This window comes from Rhinolophus hipposideros (genome assembly GCF_964194185.1).
Source record: "Rhinolophus hipposideros genome assembly, chromosome: 10".
Lineage (NCBI taxonomy): Eukaryota > Metazoa > Chordata > Mammalia > Chiroptera > Rhinolophidae > Rhinolophus > Rhinolophus hipposideros.
Genome location: NC_138056.1, coordinates 75,179,483 through 75,200,265, shown reverse-complemented (window position 1 = coordinate 75,200,265; position 20,783 = coordinate 75,179,483). Strand labels below are relative to the sequence as shown.

The following is a 20,783-nucleotide window of genomic DNA, read 5'->3' as shown; positions in this document are numbered from 1 at the left end:
GGAATACAGCATAGTGGTTAGACATTTATATAACTTACAGAATGATCACCCCAATGAGTCTAGTACCCATCTGACACCATACATATTTATTGCAATTTTGTTGACCAGATTCCCTATGTTGTACTTCACATCCTTGTGACTGTTTTTATAACCGATAATTTGCACATCTTAATCCCTTCCCTTTTTCCCCCTTCCCCACAACCGTCCTCCCATCTGTCAGCTCTCAGTTTGTTCTGTGTCTGAGTTTGTTTATTCATTTATTTTGTTTTTTTAGATTCCACATATTAGTGAAAGTATATATGTCTTTTTCTGTCTGACTTTTTTGCTCAGCATAATGCCCTCTGGGTTTATCCATGTGGTCACAAATAGCACATTTTCACTCTTTTGTTGCTAAGTAATATTCTGTTGTATATATGTACCACCTCTTCTTTTTCCATTTGTCAGTGGACACTTAGGTTGTTTTCATATCTTGGCTGTTGTAAATAATGCTGCCATGAACATAGGGATGCATATGTCTTTCTGAATTAGTGTTTGGATTTCTTCCAATAAATAATCAGAAGTAGAATTGATGGGTCCATCTTTGTCTACTGTTATAGACTTTGTTTTAAAGTCTGTTTTGTCTGATATAAGTATTGCTACACCTACTTTGTCTCATTTTGATTTGCATGAAGTATCTTTTTCCACCCTTTTACTTTCAGTTTGTGCATGTCTTTCGATCTGAAGTGAGTCTTTTGTAGCCAGCATATGTATGGGTCTTGTTTTCTTACCCATTCAGCCACCCTATATCTTTTGTTTGGAGTATTTAATCCATTTTCATTGAAAATGATTATTGATACGAATGGCGTTACTGCCATTTTGTTTTCATATTTTGATTTTTTTAAATCTTCTTAAAGAAGTCACTTTAACATTTTAACATTTTTTGTAATACTGGTTTGGTGGTGATGAATTCCTTTAGCTTTTTCTTGTCTGGGAATCTCTTTACCTGTCCTTCGAATCTAAATGATAGCCTTGCTGGATAAATTTTGGTTGTAGGTCCTTGCTTTTCATCACTTTGAATATTTCATGCCAATCCATTCTGGCCTGAATTTCTGCTTTTGAATTCATGTGTTTAGACCATTTATGTGATATTTATGTGATATAGTTAGGTTCAAATCTGTGATTTTACTATGTGCTCTCTATTTGTCCTGTCTGTTCTTTGTTTTCATTTTTCTCTTTGTCTGACTTCTTTTGGATTGAGTTTTTTTATGATTCTATTTCATTTTTCTTCATATATATATGTATATATGTATACATATACATATATATAAATTTTAGTGGTTCTTTTAGCTTTGAGTAGTATACATCTTTAACATATCTACTTTCAAGTGATACAATGCCACTCTTATATGGTATCAGAACTTTACAATAGTTTGTTTATATTTCTCTCCTCCTGTCCTTTCTGTTACTGTTGTCATACACTTTACTTAAACTTTTTATAAAACCATCATATGTTGTCATTATTTTTGTTTAAATCATTATCTGAAGGAGTGTTAAGTAATAAGAATAAAATGTTATATATTTATCCTTGTAGTCAAATTTGTGTTGTTCTTCCTTCTTTTGGGTTGATCCATACTTCAGTCTGGTCTAATTCTTCTTCTGCCTGGAGGCTTCTCCAAAAAACATTCTTTTGGCTTTTTTATGTCTAAAAAAGTCTTCATTTCACTTTTGCTATTGAAAGATATTTTCACTTGATATAAAACTCTAGGTTGACAATATAAAGTACTTTAAAGATGTTGCTGCTGGTTTCTTGCATTATTTCTGATGAGAAATCTGCTGTCATCCTTACTTTTGTTTCTATGTGCATAAATTTTATTTCCCCCTATATTTGCTTTAAAAATGTTCTATCACTAGTTTTGAGCAATTTGATTATGATGTCCCTTAATGTAGATTTAAAAAAAATTTTTGTAATTGGGATTCATTAAACTTCTTGGATCTCTGTAAATTTATTAGTTTTTAACTAATTTTGGAAATTTATTAGTTTTTAACTAAATTTGGAAAATTTTGGCCTCTGTTTCTTCTGTATTCCATTCCTCTTCAGAGATTCCAAAGACATGAATATTAAGGTATTTAAGGTTGTCCCGCAACTCTCTGATGCTCTTTTCATTTTTAAAAATTCTTTTCTTTCTTTGTGTTTCATTTTGTATAGTTTCTAATGCTTCAAGTTCACTAATAGTTTCTTTTGCGGTCTAATGTTCCATTAAACTTATCCAGTGTATTTTTTATGTCAGACACTAATTTTCATCAGTAGAAATTGAATTCGATGTATTTTATATCTTAGTTGTTTCTAACTTTGCAACATATGAAGTAATACAGTTACAATAATAACTTTTGGTGCCCTTGTCACATCTGTGTCAGTTTTGGATTCTTTTTTTTTTTTTAGTTTTGGGTTCATTTTGATGGATAGATTTTTCTCCTAATAATGGGTCTATTTTTCTATGTCTTTGTAGGTCTGGTAATCTTTGATTGGATACTAGATATTATGAATACTTGTTGAGTGCTGGATATTTTTGCATTTCTATAAATATTCTTGAGATTTGTTCTGGGACATGGTTAATTGGAAACCCTTTGATCATTTTGGCTCTGTTTTAACATTTGTTATGTAGGCGTAGGGCTTATTATTTCCCACTAATGAAGCAAGACCCTTAATATTCTACTCAGTGCTTTGTGAATTGTGAATTTTCCTAGTCTGGCTAGTGAGACCACGCACTGTTTCCAGGAGTGCTGAATACTGTTTCTCTAACCGTTTCGGATAGTTCTTTTCCTGACTGTGGGTAGCTTCTTGCTGAATATTTCAGGGGAGCTCTGTGTGGTTCTCTGGGATTTTATCATTGTGCAGTTCTTTCCTCTTTAGCTGCCTTGGAGTTCTTGGACTCTTAAGTGATTTCTCCTTCTTGAGGAGCCAGGCTCTGCCTGGGTTTATCTTCTATTCATTGTAGTCTTGAGTCTCTCTCTAAGGCAAGAAGCTGGGGCAACTTTGTATGTGCCAGGAATCTGACACTGGTTGGATATTTTTCTTCTGTGAAGCTTCCATAGTATAGATTTGGTACATAAGCTTAGTCATAAATTAGTTCATGTGGTCTAATTTTGGATTGACTTTGCAAAAGAGCACCTGATCATTGTTTTTATTCTTTGAATACAGTTAAATGTCATTTCCTACTTAGAGTTTTTTACGTTATCAATAACATTACCTTGGATGAGAAGAGTTTCCCCAGATATGTAGAATTATGGCCTGATTTTAGTGTTTTTGTTTGTTTCCTTTTAAGGATGAGTATGGGAATATTAAATAATGAAGAACAGTTGACTTGCGTTATTTACCTTGTCGTCACTGGGACTTTAGTCAGTTATTAGAGCTGCCACAGACCATCCTGGCATTATAACAGAGCACTTTAAAAATTTATGATGGAACATTGAGATTTTATATATATTAGGATCATGATCTGTGGGTGCTGATGCTTTGTTGAGGTCATTTAAAGTACGTTTGAGTCTTGATAGTGTCCCTTGCGTTATACCTATACTTCATCTGCTTTTAATCTGACCTGTTCAAACAGAAGTAGTCCAGAGGATGAGTCCATCCACATCTTGAGTGTTGATGAGAAGAACAAGTTGGGAGCCAAGATTATCAAGGCAGAGATGATGGGAAATATGGTAAGACTTATATGTTGTTCTTTTGCAGAATAGTAATTAAGTATTTAACGTCTAAAGAGTAATTTTGGAAGTTCCTTAGCAATGTGGATACAGCACACTTTGAAAATAACTGCTGCTTACTGATTCTTTAAAGAAATTCTTGAACACTTCTAAAAACAATACTGTCTATGTCTAAATTATCCACTTCTCTGTCAGATTTCTGAAATTTAAGGTCCTAGGGAACTAAATAAATACTTTTACATTACATTTTTACTGTGCTATTTGCTTTATTTTTGCACTTCTAACTTATTGAACATATATGAAGGAGATAAAGATATTTCTGCCTTTTCCTTTTTTTAGTCATATATTATTGAGAACGTGTTACTTTTTAAAATTCTCTTACATAGAAACCTAAAAATTACCTCCTATGAAGGATTCATTTACTGAAATTTTAAGTCAGTGTGTTTGTGCCTGATAATGTGTTAGATGCTTTGTATAGGTTAGCTCATGTAATTTTTACAGTAATGTGGTTTACCTTAGAATTGAATAGATATAGGGATGATTTGGTAAGAGCTGCATCTATCTATTATCTATCTATCTATCTATCTATCTATCTATCTATCTATCTATCTATCTATCTATCTATCTATCATATATATTGTCACATTCCTGTTATACTAACATGTGTTACATTGTACCTGGCAGAATAGCAAAGTCAGATAGCTTTTCATGTCTTGACAGAATAGATTCCTTCATGGTCATATGTATGTACTCATCTCAAATTCAAATATAAGTCATCTTTAAGTTGTCTTCTGTTTTGGTATGCTATTAGTACAAAACCCTTTAGTAGAACAAAATGTGGCTGAACAAGATACTTCTGTTATTAGTCTGTATGTATAATAAAAGTCATATCTCATATATGCTGCTCTCTCTCCCTCTTTGAATCTGGTTGTTGGTGACACTGAACTTCAACTCAGAACTTTAGCCCAGAAATTGGTAAGAGAGATAAGCTAACAACAATAACAATAGCAGAAAATAAAGTTTGAGTTTTGAAAGAACAAAAGAATCATATGAAAGAGAGATCAAGTTAGGATAACTTATCTTAAAAGTGTTCTTATGTTTATGGAACGACGGCAGTGGACTATTCTGTTTTTTGCTTATCATATAAATCTATTTAATTTCTTTGTGATTTATTGCTTTGTATATCAGTTGTTTTATATAAATTCCTATACGCTTCCTAAAGTAAAAATGAAATATATTCAGAATTTTTATCTAAATTACTTAGCAATAAAGAAGGTGATATTTTCAGTCTTGTGATGTCTCTGTCTTAAAAATAACAAATTTTGAGGACTGGAAGTTTATAATATCTAAGGAACTGTAAAAATGTCATTCTTAAGGTTATGTATTTCCTCCATCTCCCAATCTTCCCTAAAATATATGCCCTTGTAATTATTTACTTTCAAAGCATAAACAAATGCCACAGGTATTTGAGAAGTTTGTATCTGATATAAGTTCATTAAAAAGTGATATACTAGGCTGTGAAATTTAGGTGATGGCTACATGGGTGTTCGCTGTGCTATTTTCCTTTCTTTCAAATTTGCTATTTTCTTTCAAATTTGTGTAAATTTGAAATATTCTACAGTGAGTAATTAAGCTATATATATTATACCTATTATTTTTCTGTTTGAAGGAGTTAGCTGGACAACTTAAAGCCCAACTTCAAAAAGCAAATAAAGTCAAAGGAGCTATAACACAGATATCATCAAAAAAATCTGGGGTTGAGGTAAGTAGTAAATGTTTGTTTGTAGGTATATAATTACCTTGTGTAATACTACTTTGTGGCAGTGGTAGTATTTTAATGTAAAACGTGTCTATAACTGTGTCAGTGTGTTTGTTTGCTTGCTTTTAAAAGTTATTTTCATATGTATTCTCTTATGTTCTGCTAGTGTGTCCTGATGGAGAAAAAAGCCTAGGCCAAGGGCACCTGATTTTTTTTTCTGGACCTTGCCATTTGCTGACAGTTTGACCTTGTACAAGTCACATTGTGTTTTAAATTCTCCCCTTACAGAATGAGTGACTTGAGTTTGGTGTCCATTTTATATAAAACAAATTATTTTGTTCCATGATGTATTCAGGCATCTATTAGTGAACAAAATGAATAAAAACAATTGCCTGCATGGAGTTTCACTTGGGTAGGGAGAGAGAGAGACAATAAAAACCATAAATTACACAGTATATTAGAAAGTTATACATCCTGTGGCAGGGTACTGGGGATCTAGAGTGCCAGGGGTGCTGGTGGCTTAGGGTACACAGGCTAAGTGACATCGATGCAGAGACTTAAGTGAAGCAGTGAATCTCTGTGTATACGAGGGAAGAGCACTTCAGGCATAAGAAGCAGAATTTTTAAAGGTCCAAAGATGGGAACATGTCTGATGTGCAGGAAGAACAGCAAGGAGACCAGTGTGGCTGGCGTGGAATGAATGAGAGGGAAGTAGCAGATCCAGGTTAGAGAGACCATGGGAGGCCAGTTCATATTAAACTTGAAAGTCATAGAAAGGAAGTAGGCTTTTATTCTGGGTGAGATGAAAGTTGTAAAGGGTTTTGAATGGAAAAATATATTTTGGCAGGATCAACCTGACTTCTTTGTTAAGAATCTATCAAAGGAGAATAAGTACAGAAGCTAGAGTCTAGTTGAGCTTTTTCAATAATACACACACGAAATGACAGTGGCTTTGACCAAGATAGGATCTGAGAAGCTTGTGAGAAATGTTAGAGTTTGCATATGCATAAGTGTTTTCTGTATATGTTTTGAAAGGAGAGCTGACAGGATTTTTATGATGGCTCAGATGGGAGGGTACTATGAGACAGAGGAGGTAAAGTGGACTCTACAGTAATTAGCCTGCGCAACTAGAAGAATTGAGTGGCCATTATTTGAGATGTAGAAGAAAGAAGAGGAGTCGGTTTGGGAGGCAACAATTACAAGTTCTGTTTTTTGATATATTGAATTTGGATGTGGAATATCTTTTAGATTTGGAACAAGTAGAGATGTCAAGTAAGCAGGTGGATACATATAGTTGGGAGTTGGGATAAGCCTGGGCTAGAAACTGAAATTGGGTAGTTATTAACATATAGATGGTATTTAAAGCTACAGTACTGCATGAAGTCACCATGAGCGTAAATGCAGATAGGAAAAGTTGAACTGGGTGCATTACAGTGTTGGGAGGTTTATAATGAGGTTTACAACTAATTGTAAAGGACTGTTCTCAAAGATTGATTTATATAATTTAATGTCAGGATGAGAGGTGAGAATGTATGAAGTCAAGTTCTATAGAATTTTCTTCACGCTAACATTATTAATGACATAAATAATATTGTAGAGAGTATGCTTATGAAATTGTCTGTTTTTACTAAGTTTTGCTAGCTAATGTTTTTAAAAAGTGGATAATGTAGGATTTCTTGTACAGATTAATAAACTGAGAGTGAGAAACTACAAGTAGGATTAAAAGGTAGGGACTAAAAGAGAATAGCTAAAACTAGATGTACCGTACAGTCATACACTTTTGCAAAATTTATTTTTTCTGGTGTCCTATGGTCATAACACTTTTGTACTCTGAAACTTTCATGTGGTTTCTTAGTGCTAACTATATTAAATACTAGATCTTCCTGCAGTATAGCCTCCTACAGTATAGCCCCATTTTCCAGCCTTACCTTCAAGACTCTTACACATTATCTACAAGTCTCTTTGACCTTTATCTGTGCTATTAATTTTCTATGTCAGATAGTACCCTCTTGAGGCTTGTCTACTTTTCAGTTTGTCTCTACCTCCTTCACGAAGCCTTTTTTCTAATCCTTTCAAACTGTTGTAACCCTTTTCCTCTTTTGAAACTTCAAAGACCTTTAAAGTATTCTCTGTGGAATTTATCTTTTCAAATTACATGTATTTGTATTCTTGTCATCACCCTCTAATCTATACCTGTCTCTTTCCTGGCACTTGTCACTTTATATGTAAGGATTCTAAAGCTGCGGCTGGGCTTCCGGGGATTCTTGAAATTGAAAGCAGTTCAACTGAAAAAACTGAAGCAGATCTTCTGTTAAGTAGCATTTGTTCTTCTCTTTTAAGGATATCATACAGTAATGGACAGATTGTATCTCATCCCTTGAGCATATAGCTCTATACTGTTACTGATGGCTTTATTTTAGCTCCTCCTAGCTTTTCAGAATTGGCCCTCATAACTCAGTGGAGTAGAATTTAAAGTTGTACTCAAAGTAGTATACAAAGTAGAATTTCTATTTGTGAGCCTCTTTTGGAAACTATATGGCTCTTTAAAGCTCTCAAAGAAAGGTTTTTATTCTAAGGGTTCTTTGACCAAAAAGACAGTTTTTTATCTTCTCTGCAGAGATGGAATATTTGCACATTTAGTTCAAGCTTTAACTGTGCATATACTTAAAACAAACCTCTGCCAACAATTCTGAAATAATTTTCTACTGCCATTAAAGTCATTTATTACCTCAGGGCTAGGGCCTGATGACTTACCTACCTTTCGAAGTTCTTGTGTTAAGACGTGAGAGTAAAATTCAAAGCTGTTTACTGGAACACAGAAATGTGCTGACTTTTTAGAGGAAAATCCTGAAATAACTTCTAATAGAAATTTTGCCGTTTCAGAGAAAAGAAATTCCCATTCATAAAACAGTTGAACAGGGAGGGATCCTTTCATGTCTTAGCTTATTTGTTAGAAATGTTAGGTTATATGAACAAGGTAAATCTTTTGATTCAGCAATCTATGACTATCATTTTGGCTTTAGTGAAAAACCATCGGCACTTGGAATTATTGCTTTGCTTATTTTTCCTCCCCTTTAGAGCATGAGCTACTTACTATTTAGGACAAGTGCTATTTCTTTCACATCTAGTGATATGTGAAATATTACTTCGTATCTAGTACTTAGGGCAATGCTTGGCACATTGTAGATAACCAAGAAATACTTGAAGTATTTGTTGTATGAGTATCTTCAATTTATTTTCTTCCCTATAGTTTTCCATTGTAAATCTTAGAAATGATCCATAAACTTCTAAATCCTCTAGTCTGGCCTTCCTACGAGTGTAGCTTCCTTATTTAAACAATAACCCAATTACATAGTATCTCCATCTAACTTGTGCTTAGACACTGAGTAATGAGATCCATTGAGTTCTGGAAGATCGCCAGTTCTATATCGGGACAAATCCAATCCTAGTTTTTTACTATATTAGATGCTAATCTGCCTTTCTGTAGCGCCTACTGTTTAATAATCCTTCCATGGAATGACATAATGGATACTTTTAATCTAAGGGAATTCACTCTACACTTTATTTCTAGTAGTGAAGGAAATTCAGCTTACTCATTGCAGTAAATAATGAAATAATCACTGCGTAATGGTGAGTGGCTTTAAAGTTTAGTTCACACTGCTGGATAAGAAGAGAAATACATTATTATAATCCATGGGAAGCTGTGTGGAGAGGGTTTCGTAGACCTTCTCTTGAAAGAAATTGGGGAGTTAACTGAAGGTCTTAACGGGCCACAGAGAAACATTAACTAATAATTAATTAATTAAATAGATAAACTCATCTGGGACATTTTGTACATAAAGTCGGGCACTTGACTGGTGAAGTGTTTCCAGTCGTTTAACCATACTTTGTTATTGCTGTAATACTGTTTATTTAATCTGACTCTTAGATACTTTTTAAGTTCACTGTGTTACCGTTGCTGGGATTCTCAGAATATATATGTACACTTAGCCTGTTTTTCTGTTTTGGCGTCCCAGCCTCTGCAGCTAATCCCCATAAGCATAGTAAAGCAGAAAAATTTAATTATAAGGTTAAAAAAACGATGGTATTGATGATTTGCTTTTCATTTTTAAGCAGTGACCTTTATTTATTTATTTATTTATTTATTTATTTATTTATTTATTTATTTATTTTAGGGGAAATTTTGCAAAATATTTTATTGTTCCAAATAGTTTCTTCCCAAAAAAGCATTAGTATTAGTCAAAGGATTCATTAAACTTTGTAAAGTTCAAATTTAAAATCCTAGGAACATCTGTATGACCCCAAATTGTTAAGCCTAGGGTCACTTTTTTTTTTTTAATTTATTGGGGTGACAATTGTTAGTGAAATTACATAGATTTCAGGTGTACAGTTTTGCATTACATCATCTATAAATCCCATTGTGTGTTCACCACCCAGTCAGTTCTCCTTCCATCACCATATATTTGATCCTCCTTACCCTCATCTCCTACCCTCCACCCCACTTACCCTCTGGTAACCACTAAGCTGTTGTCTGTGTCTATGACATTTTGTTTCTCATTTGTTTGTCTTGTTCTTTTGTTGTTTTTAGTTTACATACCACATATCAGTGAAATCAAATGGTTCTCTGCTTTTTCTGTCTGACTTATTTCGCTTAGCATTTTACACTCTCAAGATCCATCCATGTTGTCAAATGTTCCTATGTCATCTTTTCTTACCGCCGAATAGTATTCCATTGTGTATATATACCACAACTTCTTTATCCATTCATCTATCGAAGAACATTTTGGTTGTTTCCATGTCTTGGCCACCGTAAACAAAGCTGCAATGAACATTGGAGCACACGTGTCTTTCTGGATAAATGTTTTCAGATTTTTTCGGTAGATACCCAGGAGAGCGATTGCTGGGTCATATGGTAATTCTATTCGTAATTTCTTGAGAAACCTCCACACTGCCTTCCATAACGGCTGCACCAGTCTGCATTCCCACCAACAGTGTATGAGGGTTCCTTTTTCTCCACAGCCTCTCCAACATTTGTTACTATTTGTCTTGTTGATGATAGCCATTCTGACTGGGATGAGGTGATATCTCATTGTGGTTTTTATTTGCATTTCTCTGATGATTAGTGATATTGAGCATTTTTTCATGTCTATTTGCCATTTGTATGTCCTCTTTGGAGAAATGTCTCTTCAGGTCCTCTGCCCATTTTTCAATTGGGTTGTTTGTTTTTCTGTTGTTGACTTTCATGAGTTCCTTGTATGTTTTGGATATTAGCCCCTCATTGGAGTACTGTTTGCAAAAATCTTCTCCCATTCAGTTGGTTGCCTCTTTATTTTGTTGATGGTTTCTTTTGCTGTGCAGAAGCTTTTAGGTTTCATATAGTCCCATTTTTTATTTTAGCTTTTAACTCCATTGCCTTTGGAGTCAAATTCATAAAATGCTCTTTGAACCCCAGGTCCATAAGTTTAGTACCTATGTTTTCTTCTATGCAGTTTATTGTGTCAGGTCTTATGCTTAAATCTTTGATCCATTTTGAATTAATTTTGGTACATGGTGACAGATAACAGTCCAGTTTCATTCTTTTGCACGTGGCTATCCAATTCTCCCAGCACCATTTATTGAAGAGGCTGTCTTTGCTCCATGTATGTTTTTAGCTTCTTTGTCAAAAATTATCTGTCCATATTAACATGGTTTTATTTCTGGGTTCTCAATTCTATTCCATTGGTCTATGTGTCTGGTTTTCTGCCAATACCATGCTGTTTTGATTATTGTAGCCCTGTAGTACAAGCTAAAGTCAGGGAGTGCGATACCTCCAGTATTGTTCTTTTTCCTTAAGATTGCTTTGGCTATTAAGGGTCTTTTGTGGTTCCAAACAAATCTGATGATTCTTTGTTCTATTTCTTTAAAAAATGCCATTGGGATTTTGATGGGGATTGCATTAAATATGTATATTGCTTTGGGTAAAATGGCCATTTTAACTATGTTGATTCTTCCAATCCATGAGCATGGAATATCTTTCTATTTCTTTGTGTCTTCTTCAATTTCTTTCATAAATGTCTTATAGTTTTCAGCATATAGGTCCTTCACATCCTTGGTTAAGTTTATTCCAAGGTATTTTATTCTTTTTGCTGCAATTGCAAAGGGAATTGTTTTTTGTATTTCTTTTTTTGCGATTTCATTGTTAGTATATAGGAATGCAATGGACTTTTGTATGTTGATTTTGTAGCCAGCAACTTTACTCTATTCATTGATTATTTTTAATAGCTTTTCAGTTAAGAACTAGCTTCTCTTAACCCTAAGAAAAACTTATGGTTTTCTATGTATAGCATCATGTCATCTGCACAGAGTGATAATTTAACTTCTTCATTGCCAATTTGGATGCCTTTTATTTCTTTCTCTTGCCTGATTGCTCTGGCAAGGACTTCCAACACTATGTTGAAAAGCAGAGGTGATAGGGGACAGCCCTGTCGTATTCTTGAACGTAGAGCAAAGGGCTTCAGTTTTTCACCATTAATTAGGAGATTAGCTGAGGGCTTGTCATAATATGGCCTTTATTATGTTAAGGTATTTTCCTTCTATACCTATTTTATTAAGTGTTTCAATTGTAAATGGATATTGTATCTTGTCAAATGCTTTTTCTGCATCAATTGATATAATCATGTGATTTTTGTCCTTTATTTTGTTTATGTGATGTATCACATGATGGATTTGCGGATGTTGAACCATCCTTGTGCCCCACGGATGAACCCCACTTGGTCGTGCTGAATAATGTTTGTAATTGATTGTTGTATTCTTTTTGCTAGAATTTTGTTTAGGATTTTTGTATCTGTATTCATCAGAGATATTGGTCTGTAGTTTTCTTTTTTTGTGTTGTCCTTACCAGGTTTTGGTATCAGGGTAGCGTTGGCCTCATAAAATGAGTTAAGAGTACTGTCTCTTCTTCAATTTTTTGGAAGAGTTTGAGCAGGATTGGTAATAGATCCTGTTTGAAGGTTTGATAGAATTCACTAGTGAAGCCATCTGGTCCCAGACTATTGCTGTTGGGAAGGTTTTGGATGACTGATTCAATTTCGTTACTGCTGATCGGTCTGTTTAGATTTTCCAGTTCTTCATGGTTCAGCCTTGGAACGCTATATGTTTCTAAAAACTTGTCCATTTTTTCTAGATTATTGAATTTGGTGGCATGTAGTCCATAGTATTCTTGGATGATCCTTTATATTTCTGTGGGTGTCCGTCATAACTTCCCCTTTTTCATTGCTATTTTGTGCATTAGTGTCTTCTCTCTTTTTATCTTAGTGAGTCTAGACAGGGGTTTGTCAATTTTTCAAAGAACCAGCTCTTTGTCACATTAATTTTTTCTATTGTCTTTTTGTTCTCTATTTCATTTAGTTCTGCTCTGATTTTTGTTATTTCCTTTCTTCTATTGACCTTGGGTTTCACTTGCTCTTCTTTTTCTAGTTCTTTAAGGTGTAACATGAGGTTATTTATTTGGGATTTTTCTTGTTTCTTGAGATAGGCGTGTAATAATATAAATTTCCCTCTTAAAACTGCTTTCGCTGCATCCCAAAAATTTTGGTAGGATGTATTTTCATTGTCATTTATTTCTATGTATCCTTTGATCTCTCCTCTAATTTCTTCTATGACCGAGTCGTTCTTTAAAAGTATGTTGTTTAATCTCCATGTATTTGTGTTTTTTCTTGCTTTCTTTTTGCAATTGATATCCAATTTCAAAGCCTTGTGATCAGAAACTATGCTTGGTATGATTTCAATCTTCTTAAATTTGCTGAGGCTGATTTTGTGTCCCAATATATGGTCTATCTTTGAGAATGTTCCATGTACACTAGAGAAGAATGTATAGTCTGATGTTTTAGGATGAAGTGCTCTATATATGTCAATTATGTCCATTTCATCTAATGTGTCATTTAGGGCTGCTATTTCGTTATTTATCTCCTGTTTGGATGATCTATCCATAGCTGTCAATGATGTATTTAAGTCCCCTAGTATAATTGTGTTTTGGTCAATTTCTCCCTTTAGTTCTGTTAGTAGTTGCTTGGTATATTTCGGTGCTCCCTGATTGGGGGCATAAATATTGATGACTGTTATGTCTTCTTGTTGTATAAGTCCCCTTTACCATTATGAAATGTCCATCTTTGTCTCTTGTTATCTTTTCACCCTGAAGTCTGTTTCATCTGCTATCATTATGGCTACACCTGATTTTCTCTGGGTACCATTTGCTTGGAGTGTCAATTTCCACCCTTTCACTTTGAGTCTATGCTTGTCCTTGTAGCTGAGATGTGTCTCTTGCAGGCAGCCTATGGTTGGGTTTAGTTTTTTTGATCCAATCTGCTACTCTGTGCCTTTTTATTGGTGAGTTCAGTCCATTTACATTTAGGGTGATTATTGATACGTGAGGATTTCCTGTCATTGTATCTTTAGTTTTCTGGTAAGGCTGTGTCTCCATTGTTTCTTTGCCTTTTTGTTGTTGTCTGTTATTACTGTGTGGTGGTATTCTATGATGTTTCCCTGTGTTTCTTCTTTTATTACAGTATATATTTCAGTTCTGGATACTTTTTTTGAGTGGTTACCCTTAAGTTTATGTAAAAGAAAGTTTGACATTTAGAGTATTCCATTTTCTTCAGTACGCTTACTTTCTCCATTCCCATATTCCAGTTCAGGCGTTTACTCTCCCCTTTTTTATGTTTTGGTTGCCACAAATTGTCCCTGTTGATGGTGGTTGAATAGCCTCCTTTAGTATTTCTTGTAGTGCAGGTCGTATATTAGAAAATTCCCTCAGCTTCTGTATGTCTGGAAAGGTCTTAATTCCTCCTTTATATTTAAGGATATCTTTGCTGGATATATTATTCTTGGCTCATAATTTCTCTCTTTCAATAGTTTGAATATTTGTTTCCGCTTTCTCCTGGCTTGTCGAGTTTCTGCTGAAAAATCTGATGACAATCTAATGGGCTTTCCTTTGTAGGTTATCGTCTTCTTTTCCCTTGCTGCCTTGGGATTCTTTCTTTGTTGTTTTTTGACAGCTTCAATACAATGTGCCTTGGTGAAGGCCTGTTGGTATTGAGGTAACTAGGTGTTCTATTTGCTTCTTGGATTCGAGGATCCAGTTCTGTCCACAAGTTTGGGAAGTTCTCATCGACGATTTGTTTAAATATATTCTCTGTTCTCTTCTCTCTTTCTTCTCCTTCTGGTATGCCCATTATTCTTATATTGCTCTTTCTGATAGAGTCAGAAAGCTCTTGTAGAGTTCTTTCATTTCTTTTAAGTCTCAAGTCTCTTTCTTCTTCCATCTGTTTAATTTTCAGGTTTCTATCTTCGATGTCACTGGTTCTTTCCTCCATCTGGTCAACTCTACTACCTAAGCTGGTTATTTCATTCTTAATTTTTTCTATTGAGTTCTTAATCTCCAGAAATTCTATTTGGTTCTTTCTTAAAATTTCATATTCTTTCGTAAAATACTCATTTTGTCTTTTGATTGTGTTTCTGAGTTCATTAAACTTTCTTTCTGTTTTCTCGCATCTCGTTGAGTTTTTTCAGAACTGCAATCTTGAATTCTCTGTCATTTAAGTAACATATTTCCATATCTATAAGTTCTTTTTCTGGAGACTTTTCACTTTCTTTCTGAGCTGTCTTGTTTTCTTGGTTATTTATGGCAATTACTGATTTATTATTTGTCTTCTTAGACATCTACAGGAGTGGCTTTTGCAACTGGTTGATAATAAGAGGGCTTTCTTTTGTTTCCCAGTACTTGTTGGTAGAATGTTTTATTTTCTCTCTGACTGTAGCCTTTTTTTCCCTCTCTCAGACGGTAGTGCTATATTTTCTCTGCACTATTCCAGCTTCTCACACAATGGGGGGATTCCCTGGGAGACGGGCTTCTCCTCTGTTAATAATTCACCTGGGTCACAGGGTGCAGTGTCCGTGTGGGTATGCGGTGAGCTTTTGAAGTTCCAAAGCTCTTCCTGCACCTGATTCAGATCCCATATGTTTCAGCAGTTCTGTTTACTCCTGCAGGGATCCGCCCAGATAGGTGGGGCCAGGGGCAGGGTGAGTTGTGAGAGGTGGCCCAGAGCAGTGGCGGCGACCACCACCACAGCTGGTCCTGCTTCCACAGCTCTCTCCCCTATTCCGGAACTAGTTGGGCTGTGAATCTGTGTCTGCGGTCCACAGTTCTCAGAATAGCAAATATTCTGTTCTTTTGATCTGACACTGCTACTGTTCCGCTTCTAGCACCAGGCAGGTGGGGGCGGGGCGAGCTCTGGGAGGGTAGGGAGGATTTGCCAGTCTCAGTGCCTAAGGCTTCTGTTCTCTGCTCGGCAGTAAGGGCTTAAACCACCGTTTTCAGCCTTCTTCCCTCAGTCTTTGGTCTGAGGTCTCTGCCGTGAGCGCTGCCCCCTCAGACCTGTGGGCCTTAAGCGGAGCCCTAGCAGTTTGAGTTTTTCCCTGTCCCGGAGCTGTGATAGTTCAGGGATGCAGCGAGCTCGGAGCCCTGAGCTCGGTCTGCGTCCTGTGCCTGCACGGCTCTGTCTCCGCACTTCTCCCTCCCTCAGCGGCTCCCGCAATTTGACCACCTTGTCGTGAATTCAGTAGTGGGCCTCTTCGTCTTGCCTGTCTGCTGTGCTGGGAGTCCTTTGTGGAGTTACAGTTGTTGGATTAGTTGTAAATTCCATGGGAGATTTACAGAGGCTCACCTCACGCTGCCATTTTGATGACATCCCTGGCAGTGACCTTTATTTAAACAATAGTTTTTAGTTCCTTCTTTGTCGAAGTCATTTGCATTCTCAATTTTCCAAATCAAATATTTTCAAGCTAAAATAAACATTGTATCTTGGCATTTATGCCACTGTTTACCACACATCACATTACCATAGGAACACTTTAGTCGTAGCATAGCATTTCCTGACATAGAGTAGTTGAACAGAAAGGTTATCTCCTTTTAGTCATATAGCGAGGTTCTTCCCCAACCAAGCAAAATAGGTCAGTGGATGTACCCACTGTTTATACAGTTCAACCTTTTTTTTTTTACCCTCCTGAGATTATCACTCATTTCTGTGCTCTCCAATTAGAGATAATAATAATATCTTATACATTACTAGAGAGCTTATTTCTTTAAATAGACTATTACTAAAGAGCAAACATTTTAAGCTAAATTAAAGCAAACACATTTTATAGTAACATATAGAATCTTATATCTGTGTACTTTGTCACATGTCACATCAAATTCATCATGAAATAGTGTCAGTTTTACCTGCTAAATAGTTATTAAATCTGCTGTTGACTTTTCTTACGTGCTACACTTAGATGACCATCATCTGTTCGTCATTATCCTCTGGACTTCTGAAGTAGCGGCTTTTCTTCCTGCCTCAGTACTTTTGCACAAAGTCTTTCCTGTGTTTAGAATGTTATTATTTCCCCCTCTCTTTTCTTAGTTACTACCTATTCATCCTTTAGATCTTAACTCAGGCATCCTATTTTCCTTTGGAAACAGTTCACTCTGAAAATAGAACATATAAATAAGATTAATTATACAAACATTACAGTTTTGATGGTACTTCAAAGGAACAGTTTAGAAATATAGGGGTTGTAAAAAGGACCCAGTACAGTTGGGGTACCCAGAGAAGGTTTTGAGGCTATAGCCATTGTTTTTGGATCTTATTACCATTTTTGTAACTTTGCCAAAGGAAAAGCTATTCTCTTTATGACTGCTATCTGTAAAATTCATTTCTATGCCACAGAAATAACCTTTAACGTGGCTGTGAAGTATTAGCCTAGATGTGAGTGATGACGCTTAGGCATCAGTCATTGAGTAGGAAACACCCACTCCTATGACTGTAGGCCACATTTTATTGTTAATGCGTCCTGAAGCAGTTTTTTATTTTGTTTTGTGTAGAGTATTCTCTCAAGTATAATACTTTAGAGACAGTTGTAATTGTTTTGGATAGCTGTGATTGTATATTTATTAGATTGGATTTTGAGGTGAAGAATTATTTGTGGACAGTCTCAAATTTTGAACCAGGACTTTCCAAAAGATATTGAAGCCATTAAATAGTTGGTTTCCTTGGAGAAGGGAACATGACCCAGCAGCAGCCTCTCTCCTCCACCAGGTTGCCTCTGTTCCCCCAAGTGCTTGTTACTTTTTGGTTTGTTTTGTTTTTTTTCATTATCATCAGCATTTCATTTTTTTTAATGATGTATAATTCAATTTAAGGGAAAAATGAAATGTTACTCTATATGGGAGATAGTGAATCCTTATAGTATTGAGTGGCATTTGAAACTGTTATATTCTCTGGAAGGGTTTGATTTTCATATGTTCTCTTTCCAGATTTTTTTGGGGGGAAGGCAAGGGATGATGTCACATATTTATACTGTATTTTTGCGATTTTCGGGGATAACATTTTAAGTGAAACAAATCAACCTCAAAGTAAATATTGTCCTTATGTATTCAAATTTACTTCAACCATATTGTAGAATGCATAACAAACTGTTGAAGATAGTTATAAGAAGTCAAATTTAATGTGTTTTTAGGAAAGCTAGAAATATAGTTTTCATTTTATAATGCGTAATAAATATACAAGTATCAGACAGGTTCTGATTAGAATAATTGTAGTAGATAGTTGCTACTGTCTACTAAAGATTTACGAGGAAGAGAAGATAAAATTAGTTGAGTGAAACTGAACACCATCAAAAAAACCGAAAAAACAAAACAAAGAAAAACACTTGAAATTATATCACAGTGTATCAGAAAAAATTTTATAGTATTTGTTATGTTCCTGTCTACCCTGAAAAACCAAATAAATCATCCATGTATGATTCTTTGAATTAAGTAAAAAAATTAGCTTATAATATATGGAATGGTTTAGAAATCTGTACCATATGAGCATTATAGGGTTTGTTTAATAAAGAATTATTACCTTGAGAAAACTAATTTGCTTTAAATTCTTTTAATCTTATTTATTTCTAAGTTTCACTGAATTTCAAGATATAATTTTATTTTTTAAAATAATGAAATTAATTGACATGTGTAGTACTTCTACTCCTGCTATTATTATAGTAATAGATGATTTTTTTGACAGCCTACTATGTGCCAAGACTTGTTTTAAGTGCTTCATATATAGAAATTTCTTTATCACTAAAACTCTATAAGGTCATTTATCCTCATTTTTTAAAATAAATTAAGTGCAGGGTGAGCTGAGTTTCAATTAAGTTTTAATTTGGTGACAAGAAATAAGGTTTGATATATGTGTGCAATTTAAAATTATTTGAAGTACATAAGAATAATTTAGAATATTTGTTTTGACTTAGATTGATAAGCTGATGTTTGAAATATAAAAAGACAGTCTTGCCTAGATGTTGAAATTAATTTATGTGATTATGCAAGCTCTAAACACAAAAATTTAAGTTGTTTAGAAGTACTCACATAATTAAATAGAAAATTTTCCATTAAAGTGATTTTGTATATGGGCTTAAAAAAATAAATTGAAGTATGTATTTTTTTATTTCTCATTCTTAGGTGACTTTTAATTATAAGTAAAATATTTATTCTTTATAGAATGTAGAGAATGCAAATAAATAAATAAAAGAAAATTAACTCCTCCCCCCAATCCTACCATTTAGGGGTAACCCACTGATTAATATTTTAAATATTCTCCTACAGATTCTCTCCCTCCCTTCCTAATGACATGTTAAATATTTTTGCACAATTAACAAAGCAAAAAAGAAGAAAAATCCACTTTCTTTTTGTTTTTTGGTGTTTTTCCTCAAGTCTCTGTCCAGTATAAATATGTGCACACATGCATAATCTCATGTAATTGTAATCTTTCTTTAGTCAGCTTTTTTCTACTCGTTGTATCAACATTTTTCCATACTGTACTGTATTTATCATTTAATGAAATTGCAATCATGTCAATGTATTGAGTGTCCCAATAGTATAATTTCTATAATTTAAGGAAAAGATACTTAAAAAATTCAGAATGATCTTTTTTTCTGCTCCCATGCCAAAAAAATCTTACATTTCTTTAGCAGTTACTCAAAACTTTTGCCAGTCTCTCCAGATTTCCTGCTTTATTCTTAGCACTTTGCTTCCTACATCATTTGGAAACTAGAGATTGTAAATTTGAATATTTTCAGGGAATGTCTACCATCCAGGATTGGATGGCAAGGAGTGTCTGAATGTCTGCCTATTCTCCCTGAAAATGAATCATTCTGCATCTTTCATCTGGCAATGGAAACAGTGTTCTCATTTTCCTTGAGGCCAACTTCTTTACCAGTGCTCTTAATTTCCATTCTTTTTCTCTCCTCTGGAACCAGTTCCCACCAGTTGCCTTTTCTCTTCTATGGAATCTTCAGTTTCTTTTTCCTCTTTTGGCCCTTTTCCCATTCCTTATAAATATGCTTAAGTCTCTATGTCCTTAAAACAAACAAACACAAACAAAATACAACTTTCTTTTCCCTGAGCAAATTTACCATCCTCCTCTGGCAAACCAGTGAGAAAGGGTGATCCAGGCAGGGCAGCATGGGTAAGGGTGCAAAGGTGAGAGTGGGATGGTAGAATTTAAAGGTGGCATATTGTTCTGAATGTTTATGGAGTAAAAAATATGAGAGTATAAGAAGAAGAGGTTGGATAGCTAGACAAAGATCAAATGTCTGTTCTCATCCTGACTATATCTCCCGGTTTCATGGTTTAGTTAACATCCTTGTGAGAATGTGACTCTCACATCTGTAACTAGGTTTGCACTTTATCATGAGCTCTAAACTAGCATTTTCAGTTGTCTGCTAGACTTTTATGGGTGTACCATAACTTCAGATTACATAAAACCATTCCCTTTTATGTACTTTCCCTTCTCTTAATTGCATGATCATCCCTCTGTTTTTCTGAGTTAAAATCTCAGGAGAAGTCCTTAATTACTTCTGGCAGAACATTCAAGTTGTCATCAAGTAGTGTGGTTTTACCTTCCCCCCGCCCCAGTACATGTCTCATCCTTAATTTCTTCAATCACTGCCCTATTTCAATGACTCATCATCTCTTGCTTAGAGTATTACAGTAACATTCTAAGTAATCTTTTTGCCACTATTCCTTTGCTCATCAAAGTATCCTTTCAATTGTTGAAAGAATTAATCTAAATGCATTTGTGGTATGGTTGAAAAAACTCCGCATTTGGGGTTAGAACCTCAGGTCATGTCTCATTTTCTTTACTCTTTTATTTATCTACCCCTTTATCTAAGTTATTTATCTTAAGATCCTTAAATATTATCGAGAACTTTAAAATATAATATAAATTAATTTTTTTTCTAAAACATGCATATGGCTTTGCTTAGAAATCTTTAAGCAAAA

General features: G+C 34.7%; 1 protein-coding gene across 1 annotated transcript in view; it reads left to right on the top strand.

The window, feature by feature from the left end:
• The window catches only part of CWF19L2 (CWF19 like cell cycle control factor 2), a 106,117-nt gene that overhangs the window by 32,969 nt on the left and 52,365 nt on the right, over positions 1 to 20,783 (top strand). Inside the window, exons 9-10 of the mRNA XM_081061758.1 lie at positions 3,588 to 3,684; positions 5,354 to 5,446. Of these exons, the coding sequence (XP_080917884.1) occupies positions 3,588 to 3,684; positions 5,354 to 5,446 (190 nt within the window). The remainder of the gene's footprint in view (positions 1 to 3,587; positions 3,685 to 5,353; positions 5,447 to 20,783) is intronic.